Source organism: Macrobrachium nipponense, chromosome 3 (assembly GCF_015104395.2).
Source record: "Macrobrachium nipponense isolate FS-2020 chromosome 3, ASM1510439v2, whole genome shotgun sequence".
In the NCBI taxonomy this organism is placed as follows: Eukaryota; Metazoa; Arthropoda; class Malacostraca; order Decapoda; family Palaemonidae; genus Macrobrachium; species Macrobrachium nipponense.
The window spans coordinates 43,126,227-43,146,898 of NC_087202.1; the positions used below are offsets into that span (position 1 = coordinate 43,126,227).

Consider the following 20,672-nt stretch of genomic DNA (forward strand, 5'->3'; position numbering starts at 1 on the left):
CTTTTCAATTATATTCATCAGAAATTCTTTCCAGGATTACGAAGCATGTTCCAGGGTTACAACGCCTACAACGCTCATCTGGCAGAAGAAATAAGACACCTAAAATGTAAAATAACCAATATTTGGAGTTTTTTTTATGAAAAATGCAATAAGAATGCAGTTTACATAGTTTTTAATGCACACAAAGCATTAAAAGTAAGGTTTTCTTAGGATTTTTTACGATGTTCCAGCTTACGACAATTTTCGGTCTCAAGAACAGAACCCCCCGTCGTAACCCGGGGACTGCCTGTATGATTTAAAGTAACAGGGATACTCCTCTCGCATCCAAGGGCACTGCCCTCTGAAATAAGAGGAGATCCCCCAAAACCCCAACACCACATGGCCCCTCTTCTACCTCTGTCCAATAGCTAGCGAAAGGATGAAAGAGAAGAGGAATTACCAGAAAAAAAAAAGTTCCCCTCGGTAATTCCCAAAGCGTAAGCGTAAATTTCGGATGAATACATGGCTCGTCCTAACGTTAGAGGGCGAAAATACTATGTACTAATAAAGTTCTTGGCATACCTTTGCTGCCGACCCTTAACACAAAGTAGAAAGGCGGCTATCAAGGCTATCACAAAAAGTGGGTTTGCATATTAATTATTAAATTCAATCAATTATTAATATCAAAGACAGTATATACATATTTATTAAAAAAATAAAATATGAAAGATCCTACCGGGAAAATGATCAACAGCCAGTCAGCCAGAGCTCACAAAAAATACGTCTTCATAGGAAGACGGCCGAAAGAAAAGTGGAGTGTTTACATCCACGCATGTAGGCTTACCCGCCTACCAGAAAGTAGTTACTGCCTAACCACCTCGTTCAAGAATTTAACGGCCGTAATTCCAGCTACGCTGAAATTAATTCCTTATGTAAAGGACCGAGGGTTTATATATCCTGTAGGAACAAACCTGTTTTATTTAGTCACATTGCCAAAATTCCATCTACTGTAATTAGATATTTTATTGAAAGCAATTGTTTAAAATGGTTTTGAGAATTACTGTACTTACCGAATGAAGAGAGAGAGCAAACAAAAGGAGAAGAGATCGAAGAGATGAGTGAGACGCAATATCATGATGAATAGAATGGTCAAAGACGTGGCTATGGTGGTGGCCATCATCAGGATCGCAATTGTCAGCTGCTGTGCCATATCCTCTTAATGATCCTGTCTCACTCCTAAGAAAATAAATATTCAGTAAAGCATGAAAATTTTATCCCATTCTCTGTTTTGTAACAAACAAAAATGTATTAAGATGAAGTTTTCATAAAAAAACTAATATTGTAATACTTACCTGTACACCTGAACAAGCCCTGATCCCATTAGCCTGAACAGTTTCTCAATTACTAATTCAACTATTGGGAATTTTAACAGCCAGCGTTATCAACGCTGCAGGTAAAAATCTTTCCCCTTGAGTTACCATCACTGACGGTTGGCAACGCTGACACAGGTGTGTCATTACCCCTACCTTCCTCAATTGCTTTATTTAAGTTCGAATTGATGTGGGGAAAGGGGGTGGGAATCGTTCAGGTGTTCAGGTAAGTATTACAATATTATTTTTATTATGAAAACTTCATATTGCAAAACACTCCCTGAATGCCTGAACTAGCCTGATTAACAACATTTAGAAGAGGAGGGATCAATTCTATTGCCCGCCTCTTTATCGACCAGAGATGGTAACTCACTCATCTACTTTACATAGTACTATTGTTTAGTTGTACACTCACGTCATCTGTTCCTCCTTTTGGTGAAGAGACATGCTGGAGAGTACTTTGATCGTCAGTCTGGTCAGTACTGCCAAAGTCCTCTACCTTCCAGATGGATCTTTCAAAGCTCTCAGATGTGAAGGAGTACGATGAGCCTCCCAAGTGGCTATTCATAGCCTCTCATGTATGGAGGAGCAAGAAGCAGTGTGCAGAGCTGTTGTCCCTGCTGCTGAGAATGGCCTACGACCAGACTCCGATGAGGTATCTCCACTTTGATGTAAGGGTCTAGCCTACGAGAGCACCCCCTCGGACTCTCATAGAGAGACTATTACTACTTAGAAACGTACCAAACTATGTTTATCTGACTATACTATCCTTGTTGCCTAAGCTTCTAGAGACCAAATGAGTTCTCTATCTCACTAACATAAGAACCTTAAAACTAACCAAATATCACCTTAGCAAACCTAACCTAGATAATAGAATTCGCTGCTACGCATGGACTAAGGGAATAGCCTTCTGGCAAAGCAAATTGAGCGTCTCCTAAATAAATAGAAGTAAACACTGAGACAGACTTCCAAGAAGCCGCCTCCAGAATGGAAGACACTGAATAATTCCTTAGAAAGGAAGATGAAGTGGCCATACCCCAAACACTGTGTGTTCGGGGTAGTATCGGGCTTGAAGATACTAAAGACGAACCCGATGAAGTCTGAGAGATTTCCTCCCTCAGGAAGAAGCTAATAGCATTCTTTGAAAGCGGATGGGAAGGATTCCCCAGAGAAAAATAGTGTACGAGGGCGGGAACGACTCTGTTTTTGCCACAAATTCTGGTAAAAAAGACAAGTACATAACCTCTCCTTTGTAAGAGACAAACCTAGACACTGCTTGGAGCTGAATACAAAAGCCATTTGACTTTCCTGAGAAATAATATGAAATCAGTTATCTTAGCTATCGACGGTCTAGAGATGGACTGACCCTCGTTCCGACAACAACTCCTCTACATCGTCCATCTGACTTGATAGAGCTTTTGTGTTGACTTTCTCAAGCTGAAATGAAAGCTGTCTAGCCACAGCTTTAGAGAGTCCAGCTTGTCTAGCTGCTCACTTGACATTCACCATGCAGCTAGGTTCAGCACGCAAGGATTCTGATGGTAAAGGTGAAAATGTGGCTGTTTGGGAAGATCTTTCCGTATGGGAAGGAACATCAGAACTTCCGTAAGGAGTTCTAAGTTCCGGAAACCATTGGCGTTGGGGTCAGCATCATACACACCTTGAAGCTCTCCCTCAGTTTCTTGATTACCCGATGGATGAGTCTGAAAGGAGGAAGGCATACACCTGCATGTGACTCCAACTTTGTAGCATCACATCAGTGCCTATCAACATGGGATCCACTACTGGAATACCATGGTTTAGTCTCGCCACAAATAAATCCACAGTTGCTGGCCACTTCTGGATGACCTGATGTACTACATCCTGAGCCAATATCCATTCAACTTCCAGTACCTAAAGCGAGTGACTTAATTAGTCAGCCAGTACATTGAGACTCCCCGATACGAATTGCGGGAGAATAGACACTCTGTTCTTCGCATCATCTCAGGAATCTTTGAGCTACTGTGTTGAGTTCTGTTGATCTTGTTCCTCCTGAGTTCTTCAGATACGAAACTGCTGTTACATTGTCGCAAAATAGCGCTACTACTTTGTTGTGAACTAGGCTTGAAAAACACCTGACTGCTTCTTCTATAGCCCTGAGTTCCCAAAGATTTATTGGCTCCTCGTTCCCAATCCCTTCAAAGGCCAGAAGCCTGCATCTCCTCCAAGGGTGCTCCCCAACCTTGATCTGAGGCATCTGTATACAAATGGACATCGGGAAGAAGGGAGTCTATAGGCCTTCTGGGTGTCAGCTGCACTTCTGACCACCACAGAAGATTCGACAGGCAAAGACTATAATTGCGTTCATGTTGCAGAAGTCCCAGCAATTCCTGAGACATACCTGAAGAGAACGCATCCGGAGAAGAGACCCTAGTATTAGAAGGGAGAGAGAAGACATCCCCCTAAGAGACTTCTACTACTTGCTAGAGGACCACCTGGATTCTCTTTGGGGTTGGGAAAACCCTCAAAGGAAGAGAGAGAATCCTCATCCCCAAATAGGTCATTGATTGAGTTGGAATCAGGCAACTCTTGGCAAAGTTTAACCAAATTCCTAGAATCTGGCACAGGTTCAAAAGAAAGTCCTTCACCCTTAAAATCTCCTCTAGGGAGGAGGCAAGAACCAACCAATCGTCTATGTACCTTAAAATTCTGTACCCTCAACGATGCGTAATTGCTGACACTGGAGACATGACCCTCGTAAACACTTGTAGCAAAGTGGTCAGCCTGAAGGGGAGAACTTTGAACTGGAAGATGCCGGAGAAGGAGAAGAACCTGAGGTACCTCCGAGATTCCCGATGAATCGGGATCTGTCTATTAGAAGTTACCACTGCAGCTAGCTGTCTGTCTGCCTCCTGCAAAGCCTGCTTGACCCAATCGAACCAAACCAACCCAAATGATAGAGGAGCAGGAGCTGGCTTAGGGGCATAGAAAGACTCGAATAAGGAATGGCTTGAGGAATGTGGTTGGTCCGGAGTTCTTGAATCCAGGTGCCTTGCTCTGAGCCCAAAACATTATTACCACCGGGAAGAGAGGGAGGGACCGAGAAATCGTGAGCTGAAACCATCTTGTTACAGTCTGGAAAACTAGTGTAAGGTACTGAACTTACATTGTTAAATCTTGGGGAAGGGAGCTTGCAGAGGAACAGAGGATTACGAGGAAGAAGGGAGAATGGAGGTAGAAGATAGTACAAGAGGGTCTGCAACAGAAATTACCAGAGATGACAGCCGCAAGCCGCTCAGACGGGGTACCTCCCAACCAGACGAGATGGCTGCGCGCAGGCCAAAACTAGGGGCTACCTGCAACCCCTCTAAAACACCTGATACTACTTGGGCTGCCTCTTGATGCGGAAGAGAGGAGTTGTGAATAAAGCAAGTGTTAGATCCCAGAACTCCTGCCATGAACTTCTGTCGGAAATGTGTTTTCCCCTGACCATAGGTCCCTCCTACCGAAAAGGCTGTACAGAGGGAGTAAAGGAGAGATACGAAGGAATAGTCGGAGCCGAAGGAGTTACCTGAGAAGGAAGGAAGGCCGAAAGTCGAAGAGGGAGGGAAAGAGGATGGTACATTAGCCGCAGGAAAAACTAGGAAGGAAGAGGGAGTCATGGAGGAAACTAAGAAATGAGTAGCAGAAAATGCGGGGGCTGAAGTTAAAGTGGCGGATAACCCGGAGGAAGATGAAGAATCTCTGGAACTAAGTGACAAGGAGTATGTACACTGAGTCCACCCTTCCCTGATAATCTAGAAGCATAGCCCTACCCACTCGGAGGCCTGTGGTTCTTCATTACCCTCAGCACCCATTAGGGCTGGTTCTGGAAAAGGCAGGGGAGCTGAAAAAGAATTAAGATTAGACATCCTAACACTATGGCTCTCTCTATCTGAAAATTGTTGGAAAAAACCACTTATAAGACTTGTCATACTACTTGCAATCCTATCCTCTATCTGTTTGACTACCTCTTGACTCGCTAAATCTTTAGATTGCTCTGTAGAAGGAGCCTGTGATCCTAGAGGTAACGAGGAATCTACCTTGCATTTGCCTCCCTTACTAGCCAACGATTTACGATGACGGATGTAGTCCTCCATCTCTTCAACTGTCCAGTTTGAACATTCATCACACCGAGTCTGCACGTCACATTTGATTTTCCTACATACTTGACAGACTGAATGCCTATTGTGTCTCAAGGTACTAATAGGTCTCTTGCAGGAAGAGCAGGAGTGATGTGCACTGGCATCTGCAGACGTAGGGGCGATCACGGATGACATTGAAATTGACAGTGCTGACGTAGTAGATATAAGAGAAGACTTTTCCATTATGAAAGTTCTGCAGCCAAGCCAAAGTTGTAAACCCAGAAGAAAACTCAGCAAAATTTAGTCAAGATCTTCATCAGGATTCAAAATACGAGAAAGTTGGGCAAAGGATTAAACCTCGCACTGCGGAAGGTCAACAACCTTCCCACAGTGCGAACAGAAAGCAATTGAGGAAGGTGGGGGTAATGACACACACCTGCATCAACGTTGCCAACCATCAGTGATGATAACTCATGGGGTAAGATTTTACCTGCAGCATTGGTAATGCTGGCTGTTAAAATTCCCAATGGTAGTGGGATTGGTAATTGAGAGCTGTTCGGGATAATGGGATTAGGCTAGTTCAGGTGTTCAGGGAGTTTATTGCCATATATAACTTTATATGCACCCAGTTGGGTATCAGCAATGGCTACCAAATGAGCAAGGATGGAAAGTCATCATACCACTAAACTCTTAGTGTCAAACAAATATGACAATTTGTCGAAAATTGCATTTTTCCTAACTATACAAACCTGAGGTCCTTTACATATAGTCCCTCCTCATGCCACCCCTCACTCTGCGTATTTTGCATGGGCCAAAAGCAAAAGTGATTTGTTTACCTCCCAGACGATCGGACAAGCAGTTAACTACCGTTCTCCCCTTGTTCGAAGCTTACGACCGTTCCAGCTGCCGCTAGCTACTTCCTATTGTTAAAGGACCTCAGGTTTGTATAGTTAGGAAAAATGCAATTTTCGACAAATTGTCATTTGTTCCGATACGTAATACAAACCCTCGGTCCTTTAACAATAGGAAGACTCACTTCTTGGTGGGAGGAATCTGAGTCTTTTTGATGAACAGACTGGTGTTCGTCCATCCCTGGAATGCCTCCCTGGTCGTAAGAGCGAGGGAGGGATCCAAGCCTCTGTCCGATTGATCGGGGTGTGCACCGCAGGATCAATGGTCAGACCTCTGGGCCGAGTACTAAGAGAGAGGCAAGCGTATCTCTTTGTACCAGCATTGTAAGAACTTTTTCCTTTACATGAGCAAATGTAAAGTAATGGGTTTGTCTCATGTCGGCATCCACTTTCTCCCCCTTGTTGGAGAAAGTGGTGGATATATACTCCTATCTCTAGTTAAAGAGGTAGGATGGAGCTCTGTTGAATAGCTTACCTGCATCTGACTCCCTTCCAGCAAGGTAACGACCGTATCCCTCTGCCCACAGGTAGAGGTAGAAAAAGATGGTGAAGAGAAGCCAGTCACTCTCTCATTCACGCATTCATTCTCCCAGTCATACCAGGAATCGATGCTGTTCTGCCTGCTCGGGTGCTGGGTAAGCTTACACAACGTGTTGAGCAGCCACCACAGGTCCCAAGGAAAAAGTATCCAAGGACTTGTGGGCAATATCCCGAAGGTAGAAGGACGTGAAGGTGGTCTGGTTGGCCCAGACACCTGCCTTCAGGACCTGCGCCACGGAGAAGTTCTTACGGAACGCTAAGGAGGGTCCGATACCTCTGACTTCGTGGGCTCTCGGTCGGAGCGTACGGATGTCGTCGCTACCATCAGCTTCGTACGCTCTCCTGATCACCTCACGCAGCCAGAAAGAAAGCGTGTTCTTGGAGACTTCTTTCTTGGTAACCCCAGTGCTAACGAAGAGGCGTCGACACTCAGGCCTGAGATGTCGAGTTCTCTTCAGATAGCGCCGTAGCGCCCTCACAGGACAAAGCAGCATCTCATCCGCATCGTTATCGGTGAAGTCCAGGAGGGGGGGGATCGTGAAAGACTCGAACCTGTCGTCAGGGATCGACGGATTCTGAGTCTTAGCTACGAAGTTCGGGACGAAATCGAGCGTCACAGATCCCCAGCCTCTGGTATGTTTAACATCATAAGAAAGGCCATGTAGTTCCCCTACTCTCTTCGCCGATGCCAGGGCCAGCAAGAAGAGGGTCTTGAGGGTCAGATCCCTGTCTGACGACTCTCGGAGTGGCTCGAAGGGTCTTCGAGTCAAACTCCTAAGTACGAGAGTCACATCCCACGCAGGGGGCCTGAGTTCCCTGGGTGGGCAAGACCTTTCGAAGCTCCTCATTAGCAAGGATATCTCGAACGAATTCGAGATGTCCAGTCCCCTCAGTTTTAGGACGAGGGCCAGGGCGGCTCTATATCCCTTAACTGTGGGTACTGAGAGGAGCTTCTCTCGGCGAAGAAACACGAGGAAATCCGCTACCTGCTGAAGAGTGGCTCTGAGAGGAGACAGACCCTGTCTACGACACCAACCACAGAAGACGGCCCACTTCCCCTGGTACACAGCTGCAGAGGACTGTCGGACGTGTCCAGCCATCTCTGTTGCTGCGCTACGAGAAAAGCCTCTCGTTCGCAAGAGATGGTGGATAACAGCCAGCCGTGAAGTTGAAGGGACTGGACTGCTTGGTGGTACCGTTCTACGTGTGGCTGGGCTAGAAGGTTGTGCCAAGTGGGTAGCTCTCTCGGTGCAAACCGTTCCGCAAGAAGAGCCAGCAGGTCCGGATACCAAACGGCTTGTGGCCGTTTGGGAGCCACCAGGATCATTCTGAGATTAGGAGTGACCAGCGCTCGACTGATCACTTTCCGAATCAGACAGAAGGGAGGAAAGGCGTAAGCGAAGAGGTTGTCCCAGGGGTGTTGGAGAGCGTCCTCTGCAGCTGCCCATGGGTCCGGCACAGCTGAAAAGAAAACCTGAAGTTTTCTGTTGTGCCGGGTGGCGAACAGGTCTACGACCGGTCGCCCCCACAGGTTGAAGAGCCTTTCCGCTACGTCTTGGTGTAGAGACCATTCGGTCCCTATCACCTGATCCGACGGCTGAGCTTATCTGCTACTTTATTCCTCTTGCCTGGAATGTAGCGTGCTGACAGCTCTATCGAGTGAGCCGTGGCCCACTCGTGCACCTGCACCGTCAACTGATGGAGCGGAAGAGACACTAGCCCCCCCTGCTTGTTGACATATGCCACTACTGTGGTGTTGTCGCACATCAACACCACTGAGTGTCCCACCAAGCGGTCCTGAAACTCTATTGGAGAGCGTTTTGAACGCCGCCTTGAGTTCCAGGACATTGATGTGAAGGTGCTTTTCGTGATGGTCCCCACACACCTGCAGTCAGCAACTCCTCCAGGTGTGCGCCCCATCCCTCGGTCGATGCGTCTGAGAACAGAAGCATCTCCGGGGGGGGAGTGCGTATGGGCACTCCTCTTAAGAGGTTCTTGTCGTCGAGCCACCAGGCTAGGTCCTGCCTCACCTTGTCCGTATAGCCACGGGAAAAGTAAGGGAGGATCCTTGGCCTGAGACCAACTCTCCCTTAGTCTCCACTGGAGAGACCGCAGGTGAAGACGCCCGTGAGGGACTAACTTCTCGAGTGACGACAGATGGCCGATCACGACTTGCCATTGCTGTGCTTGCCTGTTCCTGCCGAGACAGGAACCGGCCGGCTGCCTCCCTGAATTTGCTGATACGCAAGTCTGCGGGAAAGACTTGCCCTGCTACCGTGTCTATCAGCATACCCAGGTACTTATCTTCTGCTTGGGTTCGAGGTCGGACTTCTCGTAGTTTATCACGATCCCCAGATCGCGACAAAACTTGAGGAGTCGATCTCTGTCCTGTAGCAACTGCGAGCGGGAGCTCGCCAGGACTAGCCAATCGTCGAGATACCTCAGAAGACGCTATCCCTGTTCGAATGGGCCCAAGCCGACACCAGAGTGAACACTCGCGTGAACACCTGTGGGGCGGTTGAGAGACCGAAACAAAGTGCCCTGAATTGGTACACCGTCCCGTCGAAGATGAAGCGGAGGTACTTTCTGGAGGACTGATGGATGGGTATTTGAAAATACGCGTCCTTCAGGTCCACTGAAAGCATGAAATCGTTCCCCCTGATCGAGTCGAGCACAGAGCGTGCCGGACTCCATCTGTGAACCGCGTCGTGCGAACGAAGCGGTTCAGGGGAGAGAGGTCTATCACCGGACGCCAGCCCCCGATGCCTTCTCCACTAGGAAGAGGCGGCTGTAAAAGCCCGGTGACTGGTCCTCCACGCTTTATTTACCAGCTCGTTTTTCGCCCAGCCATGGTCTTGATCTCCTGTCGAAGAGCGTTGTCCTTTGCTGATCCCCGGACATAGGTCTGTAGATGGACCGGTTTGGAGAGAGGGGGGGCCGAGACGAAGGGTATAGTAGATATCCCTCCCGAAGGACGTCTACTATCCAGTTCTCGGCGCCGTAGCGCTGCCAAGTCGCCCAATGGCTCGCTAGGCACCCCCCCACTTCCGGCAGCAGCTGAAGAGGGGGAACGCCGTCCCTAGCGTTTCCCTCCTCGTTTCGACTTCTTTCCGAGCACCCTCCTCGGGGAAAAGGAGGGCTGGGAGGAGGGCTGGTTGCGGCCTCCTCTAGCAGAAGTTGAAACACAGGAGTCTCCACACGGGGCTTGGACGGTGCAACCGTCTTCGCCGCCGTGGAAGCGCTAGCCAAGCTCTTTGGTTTGGCCGCAGTTACTCGAGATTGCCCAGAAACCTTCGAGACTGCCTGGTGGACTAAGCGGTCACTCTCGTCAGTGCGCCGCCGTTCCACCGCAGCGTCCACCATCTCTCCAGGAAAGAGAGCTGGGGAAACTCCTAAGAGGTCCATTTCGTAGCCCGAGTGCCGCCTCACGCCCAGACCCCTTGGTCACTCGGGTAAGGACTGCGTCCCTACGTCGAAGAACCAAGTTGGCCCACAGGTTAGCAGTCTGATGGGCGAGGTAAGAGATTGCTCTTCCTCCAGACTGGCACAGTCTCCTGAAAGAAGCGTCGTCTTCGAGAGCAGAACTCCCAGAGCCGGCCGCTACTTTGGATATTGTGAGGGACCACAAATCCAACCAGGAAACTGCCTGGAATGCTGCCATAGCGGTAGATTCCAGGGCAAGTGCCTCCTGCTGCGAGAACCATAGGTTCTCCGACAGGAGCTGCTGCAGGGACACACCTGGAGTCAGCCTCGCTAACTCCGGGTTAACCTGTTTCGGCAGTATCGGGTCTTCCGAAGGCACGTAAAATCGCCTCTGCCGCTGTAGAGGAGGAGGAAGCAGCTTAGAGGACCGTCCGGATTTTAGCGAGTCCTCCCGTCCTGAGACGAGATTCTCCACCTGATCCAGGACCGAGTCCGCAAGCTCCGATCGTGGCAACCCCACCATCATTTTGGGCTCCCTCTTGGGACCCCAAAATGATTCGAGCCGGGACGTGGGCTCTGCCGGTGGTAGCGGCGATCCTTCCGCAAGGTCATTATGCAGACCGCATCAGCTTAATGACCTCTGCGAAGATCCTCTGTATCTCAGGAGTTAACAGACTTCTTGTGGAGTAGGACGTCCAGTCCCTCCAGCCACAAGAGCATATCCCTCGATACTCCTCCTTCAGAAGGAGGGGACAGCGACAGACCCCTGACGGTCGCCTCCAACTACTTGCGCGTAGTTCTGGGTCGGTCCTAAGACCGTGCCTGAGCCGTACGGCGTCATTAGCTGTGGGTCACGAGCGGCGCACCTCTCGTGATCGCTCCTCGGTACCTCGCTCCTCCCGGTATAGCCCGAGGAGGTTGAAGGTACGGGAGAGGCAGACCTGACGCTCCCCCCTCGCTCGCTGGCAGGACCAGCGTGCGTGGAGGGCTGCTGCTGATCGTCAACCCGCGGTGACGGCGAGCAGCAGGCCTAGCCTTGCCGCTCGCCTGGGGCGATTGGCTCGGCTGAGAACGTCGAGACCGATCTCTAGCATCAGGCGAGCTGCCGCTGGTCACCGTCTCCGCCCGGTCCCATCGGGAGCGGCGGACGGGTGACCTGCTAGGCTCTCTGTCGCGTGAGACCGGCCAGCGTCCTCTCGGGCGCGTCAAACCGCTGGTACCAGCCGTGGCTGGTACCGGCGGCCGTGGGGACTCCTTCCTCGCCTCAACCCTTGCCGCCGTCAGCGACCGTCACGTCAGCCCGCCGAGGCAGCCTAGTTGATCGCTGCGAGAAGCGTCCACTGGCCTTGGCGAGAGTCGTGTGCACGACTCTCGCCAGTCTTCTGCTCCGCGCCGCTGTCTTGACGGCGAGCGAGCTCGGGCGTCAAAACAACTTTGGCTGGACGGTCCTCTTTGGAAGAGCGTCCACTCGGTGCTTCTCGCGAACGAGAAGCGCCGAGACGGAACCTGGTTTAGCGGCAGAACCGCTAGCACAGGTGAGGACGCACCAGCCAAGGCTGGTGCACCTCTGGTCCCCGTCGACTTCTTCTTTGCAGAAGAAGCGACGGCCCCGTTCCCGAAGGAACAGGAGGACCAGCAGAAGAGCTCCCCAGCTCGCCTGAGCGAGCCGGGCCCTTAGAAGATCCCGAAGGAGTCTTCTTAGGGGGGGAGGAGGCAACCTTCTTCTTCTTCGGCTGTTTAGCCTTAGAAGTCGAAGGGGAAGGAGAGGCAGCAGACGACGAAGAAGACGACGAAGACGACGACGACACCTTCTTCCTCTTCTCTTCTTCTTCGCCAGGCTCCGCAGGACAGACGTCAGGTCCTTTTTTTTTCTTCCATCCAGGAGGGAGCCGGGGCAGTTGCCTGAAGCAAACATGGGACCCGACTGCACCTGTCCGGAAAGACCTGAGACTGTGACAGCACCACCAACAGCAGGAACAACAGGAACAGGTCCGGGAACAGCAGGAACGGCAGGAACATCTGAAAGAGAATCGCGGATGCCCCTGATCTGAAAAGGAAAGAGTAGCTGGGACGGCAAACAGGTACGGCAGGCACGGCAGGTACCACAGGAGAGCCAGGCGTCCTGTCGGCAGTTACCGTCATCCTCGGCACTGGCGGCAGGTCCAGGGGGGTACTCTTTGGGCAGCGGAAGTCCGGGGTCGGCAATACAAAGAATCCAGGTGGTGGTGGCACCGTCCTCTTTGGTTTGGCACGGCAGTAATGGGTTTTTGTATAGCAGCCGTGGGTGTCACCGACATTATATGAGGCGTTATACACCACCGTATGCGGTGGCATCTCATATGCTGGTGTCGTTACTGTGGTTAGTAGTAGTTGTCACCGCACCATGAGTGACCACTGCCGACCCCGCCAACCGCTGAATCAACCCTTGGATGCTGGGCACTCCCTGCAGTCCCAGACGACTCCCACACCTGTCCCAGGTCGTCCTTCGCTGATGGCACACCTGCGGAAGCAACAGTCGGGTTAGTCAGAGGGGTTTCCTCGCGCCTGGGGGGAGAAGCACCCCCCCCAGAGCGGACGGAAGACCCCGAGAGTACAGCTGTACGTCCGGGTAGCGCCGCCCTCATCCACACTCGACGGATCGAGAGAGGAGAAGGACTCCGCTACCCCCCCCGCAGGGGAAAAAAGGCGCGAAACGTGGGGGCTGGCCGGGGAGGGCAGGAAAGAGGACGAAGTGTCCGTTACCAAAGGAGTCACTGGACTTTCCGATGACTTCTTTGGGTCGCCTAAGTCTCTTCCTGCCCTCGTACAGCACCCACTGCGCCTCGGACCAATTCATACATGTGACACAGGGCTCGTTGCGGGAGCACTCTCGCCCCCGACAACGAGTACAAACCTCGTGAGGGTCCACATCAACAAATGATCTAAAACCCCCACATCTACGCCCCTCCAGCCCGGGACACACTCTACGGGCGACTGGAGGCGCGGTGATATCTCCTCCATTTCTTTTTCCCTCACTCATTGCAAGATCAATAAAGAAATGTACAAGTACTTACAGTCACTCTGATTTATACAGAAAGATTGAGGGCAAAATACTCAAACTCAAAGCAAACGACAAAGCGGGCAGAGCGATGACGAACACGTCCTTCCACCCACACGGCCGAAAGCAAAAGTGATTTGTTTACCTCCCAGTCGCGCGGCGCGCGACGATCGGACAAGCAGTTAACTACCGTTCTCCCCTTGTTCGAAGCTTACGACCGTTCCAGCTGCCGCTAGCTACTTCCTATTGTTAAAGGACCGAGGGTTTGTATTACGTATCGGAACAACTGTCTCTTTCCCATTCATTTTTATTATGTTTTCATTTCAGTACTCCCTCTTTGGGATATTTATCATTGAAAGAAACTGGTCGGTGTTACCATCTCGTCATCTTTTCAGCTACATAAAGTACTACATATACTGTATTATAAGGAATCTATAACCTCTCCAACAGGATATTTTCTTCCTAAAGCAAATTCTTTAAGCTAGATATGAGGGCCCCAGAACCAGAAAGTCGTATATGCCACTTCCACGGATTTGGAGTTATGCATACTGGTAGATTTGGCAACCTTTTCTCTGTGTATTTGAGGCATTTCTAGGCCATTCCACCATTTACATACGGTCGAAATTCCTACTGGGACAGTCGGAATTATCGATTTTAGCTACAGGAAAGAACATGACTTCGAGCGGTGCTGGCAGCCGCTCGGACGCTTCATGAGGACCAGATAGACGCATATCACTAGCGCTGATTAAGCCAATGAGAGCGCGCGTCACTTTGCGGGTTCAGCGAATTCTAGGGCCAATGAGCGTTTTCCCCATAAGGCGCGTGTAAGCATCGACCAATCATCGCGCAGCTTACAATCTCCCGCCAATGTTTACATCTCACTTCAGTGATCATAGCGGGAGATTTAATTTACGATTATCCGTTGTGTTGTGCTGTTATTTTGTCTAAATTACTCTTTATTTGAGTACATTATGTCTTCCTCTGGCAGTGATAGTGAGCATCGTGATGTCGTGCAACATTTTTTTCATTTTTAGAATAGTAATAATAGTTGTAGTACTAGTAGTAGTAGTAGTAGTAGTAGTAGTAGTAGTAGTAGTAGTAGTAGTAGTGGATGAGGGTCACAGCTGGTAGCGATGTTTGGAGCTAACAGACTGCAATCTGATCGAGTTAAGTCCCCTTCACATTGCAGCTTCTATTAAAGGATGGGGGCCCTAGTAGTAGTAGTAGTAGGTAAAAAAAAATTATTATGATAATATTATTATTGTGTATATGATGGTTAAACATCATAGTGATTCAAGTTATCATCGTCAACATCATTATTAAAACCATCATATATTATTATTTCTATCATTATTATTATTTTATCATTATTCATTATTATTATCATTATTATTATGACATAGTATTACTATTCTATTATAGTATTTTCTTGTGATTGATTATAAGTATCGATGATTATGATGATGAAAGGTTATCATCATCAGTGTCATTATTAGTACTAATATTATTGTACTATCATCATTATTATTATTACTATTATTATTGTACTATCATCATTATTATTATTACTATTATTATCATCATTATCATTATTATTATTATTATTATTATTATTATTATTATTATTATTATTCCCATTGTTACTATTATTACTATTATTATTATCATTATTATCATTAGCAATACTCGTTTCTTATCACAAAAATGTATAGTCTTTTCAGCACACTATTATTACTTATCAATATTATTATTAATATATTATTATCATTATTATTATTACCAGTATTATTACTATTACTCTTATTAATATCATCATCATTATTACAACAATATGATAACACTTTATTATCGTTTAACACATTCAATTATGGTTTAAGTGCTTGTTATGACTCAAATATTAAAAAAAAATGTGAGTTTGGCAGACATTTTGAATGCTAGCGCGCAAGCGCACCCAACAATTTTTTTCTAATTTTCACAAAAAACTTATAAAGAGTATAGCTTTCATATGAAAAACTAAGTTAAATCGATATCTTTTCTAGAAGCAGAGTAATAATGATAAAACTTTGAGGCCAATTTACTAATTTTTTAAAAAGTGGCATATACGACTCTGGTTCTGAGGCCCTCATATATGACAGCTGAGAATTTTAGCTTTGTCAATTGGTTAATCAGTACTATTTTCTGGGGCTGCTAGAAGTTTTCACTGTCATGGGCCATTGGTTCTGTTGTATTCAGCCATTTCAAAAAGATTTCTGGAAAAAAGTTGTCAGGCAATGTGGGGGCATACCTCATTGATGCGGTGAGATCTGGTTGGTCACTAATTCCGCTCAAGCTGTGCTGCTGTTGCAATGTTCTTCTCCTTTCTTCTGGTTCACTTAATAAAGCTTCTGCTTCTGGTGGTCTAAAAAAGAACAGCATTCCTTTTTAAGCCTTGTTTGATTTGTTGTGTTATTGTATTTCTGTTTGAGAATAACACCAAATACATCATATATGATACTAAAACTTAAAGCACAACTAATTTAAGTTTACAATGCCAGTGTGTTTTACAGCACAGTCTGTGAAGAATCAAAATGTCAACAAATACTATACCTATTACAAACAATGAATTTATTTTCTTCATGCTACAAATGACTGCAGAATCACTTAACAGTAGCTTTTAAGATCACTAGCCATACTAAAATACTTAGCCATCAGCTGCAATGCATCTCACTGAAATCAATGTTGAGATATCACACAGTTCAGACTACTGGACTAATTATACTTCTGAAAGATTAACCATTTAGTTTATTATATTCAAGGCACACTATTTAGCTTTCATAAAGCCACCATCCAACAGTTTTGAATAATGCTCTCATGCTTGGGTTGCTTCCTCCTTTGTTTCTTGCTTTGACAAGATAACTTTACATCAAAGGCATCAAGCCAAGAGAGAATAGTAATATTTGTTTGAAACACATGCAGAGAAAGCATCCTCCTAATTCCGGTTTCATGGGAGAATAACACACTAAATGAACTGGAGAATTTTATCTTATAGCACTATAATAATCTTTGATTCCACCCTTGGGCTGGATAAGGACATATGGTTTCCCCTCTTGAAGCCCTTTGTGTAAAAAATCTGAACCAACAAACAAGCAACACAAAATTAAACTAACTTCTGAAAATTCCACAGGCACTACAAGATTTAAACCTACCCAAATATGAAAAAACTTGTAAAAAGCCACGTGAGCACAGAATTCTATCAAATCCTGCAAGAAAGCGTACAACTTTGGAATGACTGGGTCTTTAGTCTGATTCTGCAAATTTAACTATAAACTAAAAATAAATGTTTTTAAGAGCTACCAACACATGTAAAACAAACCTGGTGTGAAGTACCCCATTAAAAAGAATAAAAGTGTTTAATTTTAATTTTACCTGGACAATAAGCTGGCTTCTTTGTAATCCAAAACAATTTGTTCCATTGTTAAAACAAGAAGAAAACCAAACAGGACAATGAACTCTGCAACAGGGAATGAGTTGGTTGAGTAACTTTGATCAAGTAAAAGGTCTAACTGCTCCTGAACATCTGGGAACAAATCCATTATACAAGTGCCCATGAAGACTCCACCAGCTGAGCATGACATCAAACTCAGCCAAACTTGGTACCTGTTGGAAGATTTGAAATGTGCAAATGAACATGATGTGCAGCAGTATGTTTTTACTGTATTTTTTCAAAATAACATTAATAAAATATAAAGGTTAGTAAAATTATAATAATTCCATAACTTTGAAAATGCTACCTGTAGGTAACAATGGTTCTTTACAGTTTTCCTTCAGCCCCCACCCACTTGACTTTCTGTCCTCTACTTTCCATTTATTCCTGCCTCACTTCTTTGATGGGCCTTGACTAAACCTGAAAATCCATTTTTTAATGAATCCTTTGTTCCAGTACTAACAGGACTGAGAAATGGTTCAATGTCCTTGTCCTATAATAACCTACATTCATGTTTTCAGGCCAGGTTTCCAGTGTCCAGGGTTAAACATTAGATGAAATCTCTAAGTTTTATCATGTGCAATTTCCACCCGGATTATTACTTGGTTCAAGTGCTCATACTGTTTTCCATGAGATTTCAGGGCTTTTCCAATGGTTAGCATCCACTTTCAAATTTACTACTCCTCTAGACTGCTCTTCCCTAATTCTGTTGTCCTGTTCCAACTATCTCAACCCATCTCCCAAAATCTTGTGATTTTAGCATACAGTCATGAATTTGAGCATTTTGTAATCAGATTTCTAGGATCAAATTTCTTGGTTGCAGGTCTACAATAATATAGCATGTGAGTATACGGTCTTTAATGGATATTAAAAGCTTTCAAACCTTGTGCTAAGTTCATCTTCGGTCACTTGACTGAAGATGAACCTAGATGGACTTGCATCACTGTCATCATTTTTGACACGGAAAACTGTGCCCATTAACTTTATAAGTTTTGTAGTAAAACCTTCTCAGAATACCTTCCATTTTCTTTATAAGTACTCACATTTCTGCTGCATTCAGAATTCTAACAAACAGGACTTATAAAATTGTTGCTCATCTCAAACATGAGGTGACGATCAGTTCCTGTCTCATCTATGAGCTTATAATCATATAATAAAAGAAGTTCACTGCATGCATGTTACAGAATAACATATAACCATGGATGTGTCATTATGTCTTGGGCATAAAGGTAAATGGAAAAACATAAAATCAAAACAAATCAGAGGAAGAATACACAAACAGAATATCAGTTTAGACATAAGATAAGTGTTCTCGCTGTGACGATCATCAAAATTTACTGAATGTACAAGCAAGTGAAAAGAATGGCTCCAAAGTAGGGTGAGCTCATTTTTTTTTCAGAAACATGTGTGAATGAATTGCACAACTGAACAGAAACCTCCACCCTCCTCCAACTCTACAACTCATATCCCTTGATCTTCCTCCCCAGTGTGTAACATTTCTAAGGGTCATATAGCTCACCTGATGGATCTGTTCTTACATGAGAGATGAAGATTAGAGCAAAGTTAGGTTAAAGAAGCTGGACAGCTAAGAAGGAAGGAAATGAATGAAATGTAACAGAAAGAACGCAATGCAAAGAACCTTTAGTGTTATTTACATAGAGCCATGTTGGACATACTACTAGATATTACAGTTCAAATGCATCTGCCAATCAGAAACTTCAATGATATCAGCAGCAGATATTCATGTACTGTCAGCTTATGATAGCAGAGCATAAAGGTAATTACGAGTGGAATTTTTTCCAGCTATTGATATCAACAAGTTTCAGTAATAGTAAGACAACAGTTTGTACTTTTTGCACATACGTAGTATAATGAACCTGTTCTGATACTCTGTGAACATATGACCATCCTTTTCCCCATAAATCCAGATCAAACCTTGAATGAAGTTGAAAAATATTTGTTAGTAAACTCATATGAACATAAATCAACTTGATAGTAAGAGTTATACCAATAGAGGTTTGGGAAAAAGACCTTTCAAATAAAATAAAAAATAAAATGATTTTGAAATGTGTGCTAAAGGGACATTTCACGAAGCGACACAGGCTGAGCCCAGAAAATAAAAAATAAAATGATTTTGCATGAAGATTTAAATCTACATACAGTTGGATATTCAATTATAATAAGGAAGAGCCTACAAAAGTAAAGGTTACAGAAAACAGTCTTAGGTCATATGAACCTATGAAAAATTGGTAAACTGAGCACTGCAGCAATAAAGGCCATCGCATTACCATTTTTATTAGCAAACTTTAAGGCTGTATGAAGCACTTGTGAATTGTCAGTGACAGAAACCATAGTATTAAGCCATAAATGAACTTTTCAGCATTAGCATATGAAATATGCTATTATCTAAACCTGTCACCAGATTTTTTCTATCCAAATATCGAATTACGAATTATTTAGATTTATGCCCTATGAAAGCCTGGTAGGCCCTAAAAGGGGAGGCAAAAGAGTTCTTCATGTTTGTTTCAATATGATGACTTTTGTTTTGATGTACGAATCTATTGTTTTGATTCCCATGTTGTATACATCATGGACTGATTCGTGCCTACCTCAGCAAGACTGTTACTCAACAAAGCAATATTTCTTTATAGGGTGTATCATTAAGTCATACCACCATAAAACATGGTGGCAGAAGAGGCAAGTTTCAAGAATGTATACAGTAAGAGTCGGCACCAGATTTTGAAGATAAGTGGCTAAAATTGTTGTACTGAGTTTGACTGCGTCGTCTCCAAGTTGTTTTAGTGGGCAGAGACCTTCCAATGATCAACAGTTTTGACAAATGAGTGTGAAGGATTGCAATCATCATGAGGATATAACTTGGATTCAAGTATAATCATTCAAGTTTGAATATATTTGTGCAGTGATTATAGACATTAAGAGTAGCCTATGCAGCCGCCGAAGTATCAAAGACGCCGCTGCTGTTTGAGTTGCACGATGATTACCCGAGATGTTTGATAAGAAGCTGATGTACGAACTACCAATGTGTAATAGCATTGCTGATACCGCTAAGATGAAGTTTTTATGTAGCCTCCGTAATTAATAAACAGCCATCTGTACTTCCGACAGTTACTGTATTTACTGATTGATAATTTATGCTGGTATGTAATAATTGGAGCAATAAAATGTGATTGATACTTTTTTATGCTTCTTTGAATGATACTGACATATACAGTACCTTAGCTTAACTAGCCTAACCTGTTTAGAGATTCTGCTGCTATTCAGTCAGCTTTTTTTTTATATTGAAGATAATTAATGTAAGGTGCTACAGTGGTACCTCGAGATACGAAATTAATCCGTTCCGAGGTGCCCTTCGTATTATGAGCTTTTCGTATCTTGGACCGCATTTTACATGTAAAATGGCTAATCCGTTCCAAGCCCTCCAAAAACACCCCAGTAAATTTCAAAATAAAGCTAAATTGACCTATAAACAATGAAATACTACAACAATTTGGACCATTCAATACCTAACTTAATACGTACTGCTAATTACCTGTAAATAAAGTGTATCAGTGTACATGGTATACAAGAAATACTGTACGTATGTAGTAAAATGTGGAAGCTTACCTTTCGAGTGAGGCTATCTCCGAAAGTGGCGACAGAGGAGGAGGACAAACGGCAGATACGTACGTACACTTAACTTTACGAAACACATAAAAAAATGTAAGGAAAACATACATAAACTAAACTTTACGAAACACATTAACAAAACTGTAACACTTAACTTTACAAAAAATGATATTGTTATGTTACAATAAAGTTTCATACATACTTACCTGGCAGATATAT

General features: G+C 45.1%; 1 protein-coding gene across 2 annotated transcripts in view; it reads right to left on the minus strand.

Annotated features, from left to right (window-relative positions):
* The window catches only part of LOC135221716 (zinc transporter ZIP1-like), a 106,559-nt gene that overhangs the window by 32,730 nt on the left and 53,157 nt on the right, over positions 1 to 20,672 (minus strand). For both annotated transcript variants that reach the window (XM_064259500.1, XM_064259501.1), the window contains exons 3-5: positions 16,769 to 16,999; positions 15,648 to 15,761; positions 1,050 to 1,215 (exon numbers count right to left, since the gene is read on the minus strand). In XM_064259500.1, the coding sequence (XP_064115570.1) occupies positions 1,050 to 1,215; positions 15,648 to 15,761; positions 16,769 to 16,999 (511 nt within the window). The remainder of the gene's footprint in view (positions 1 to 1,049; positions 1,216 to 15,647; positions 15,762 to 16,768; positions 17,000 to 20,672) is intronic.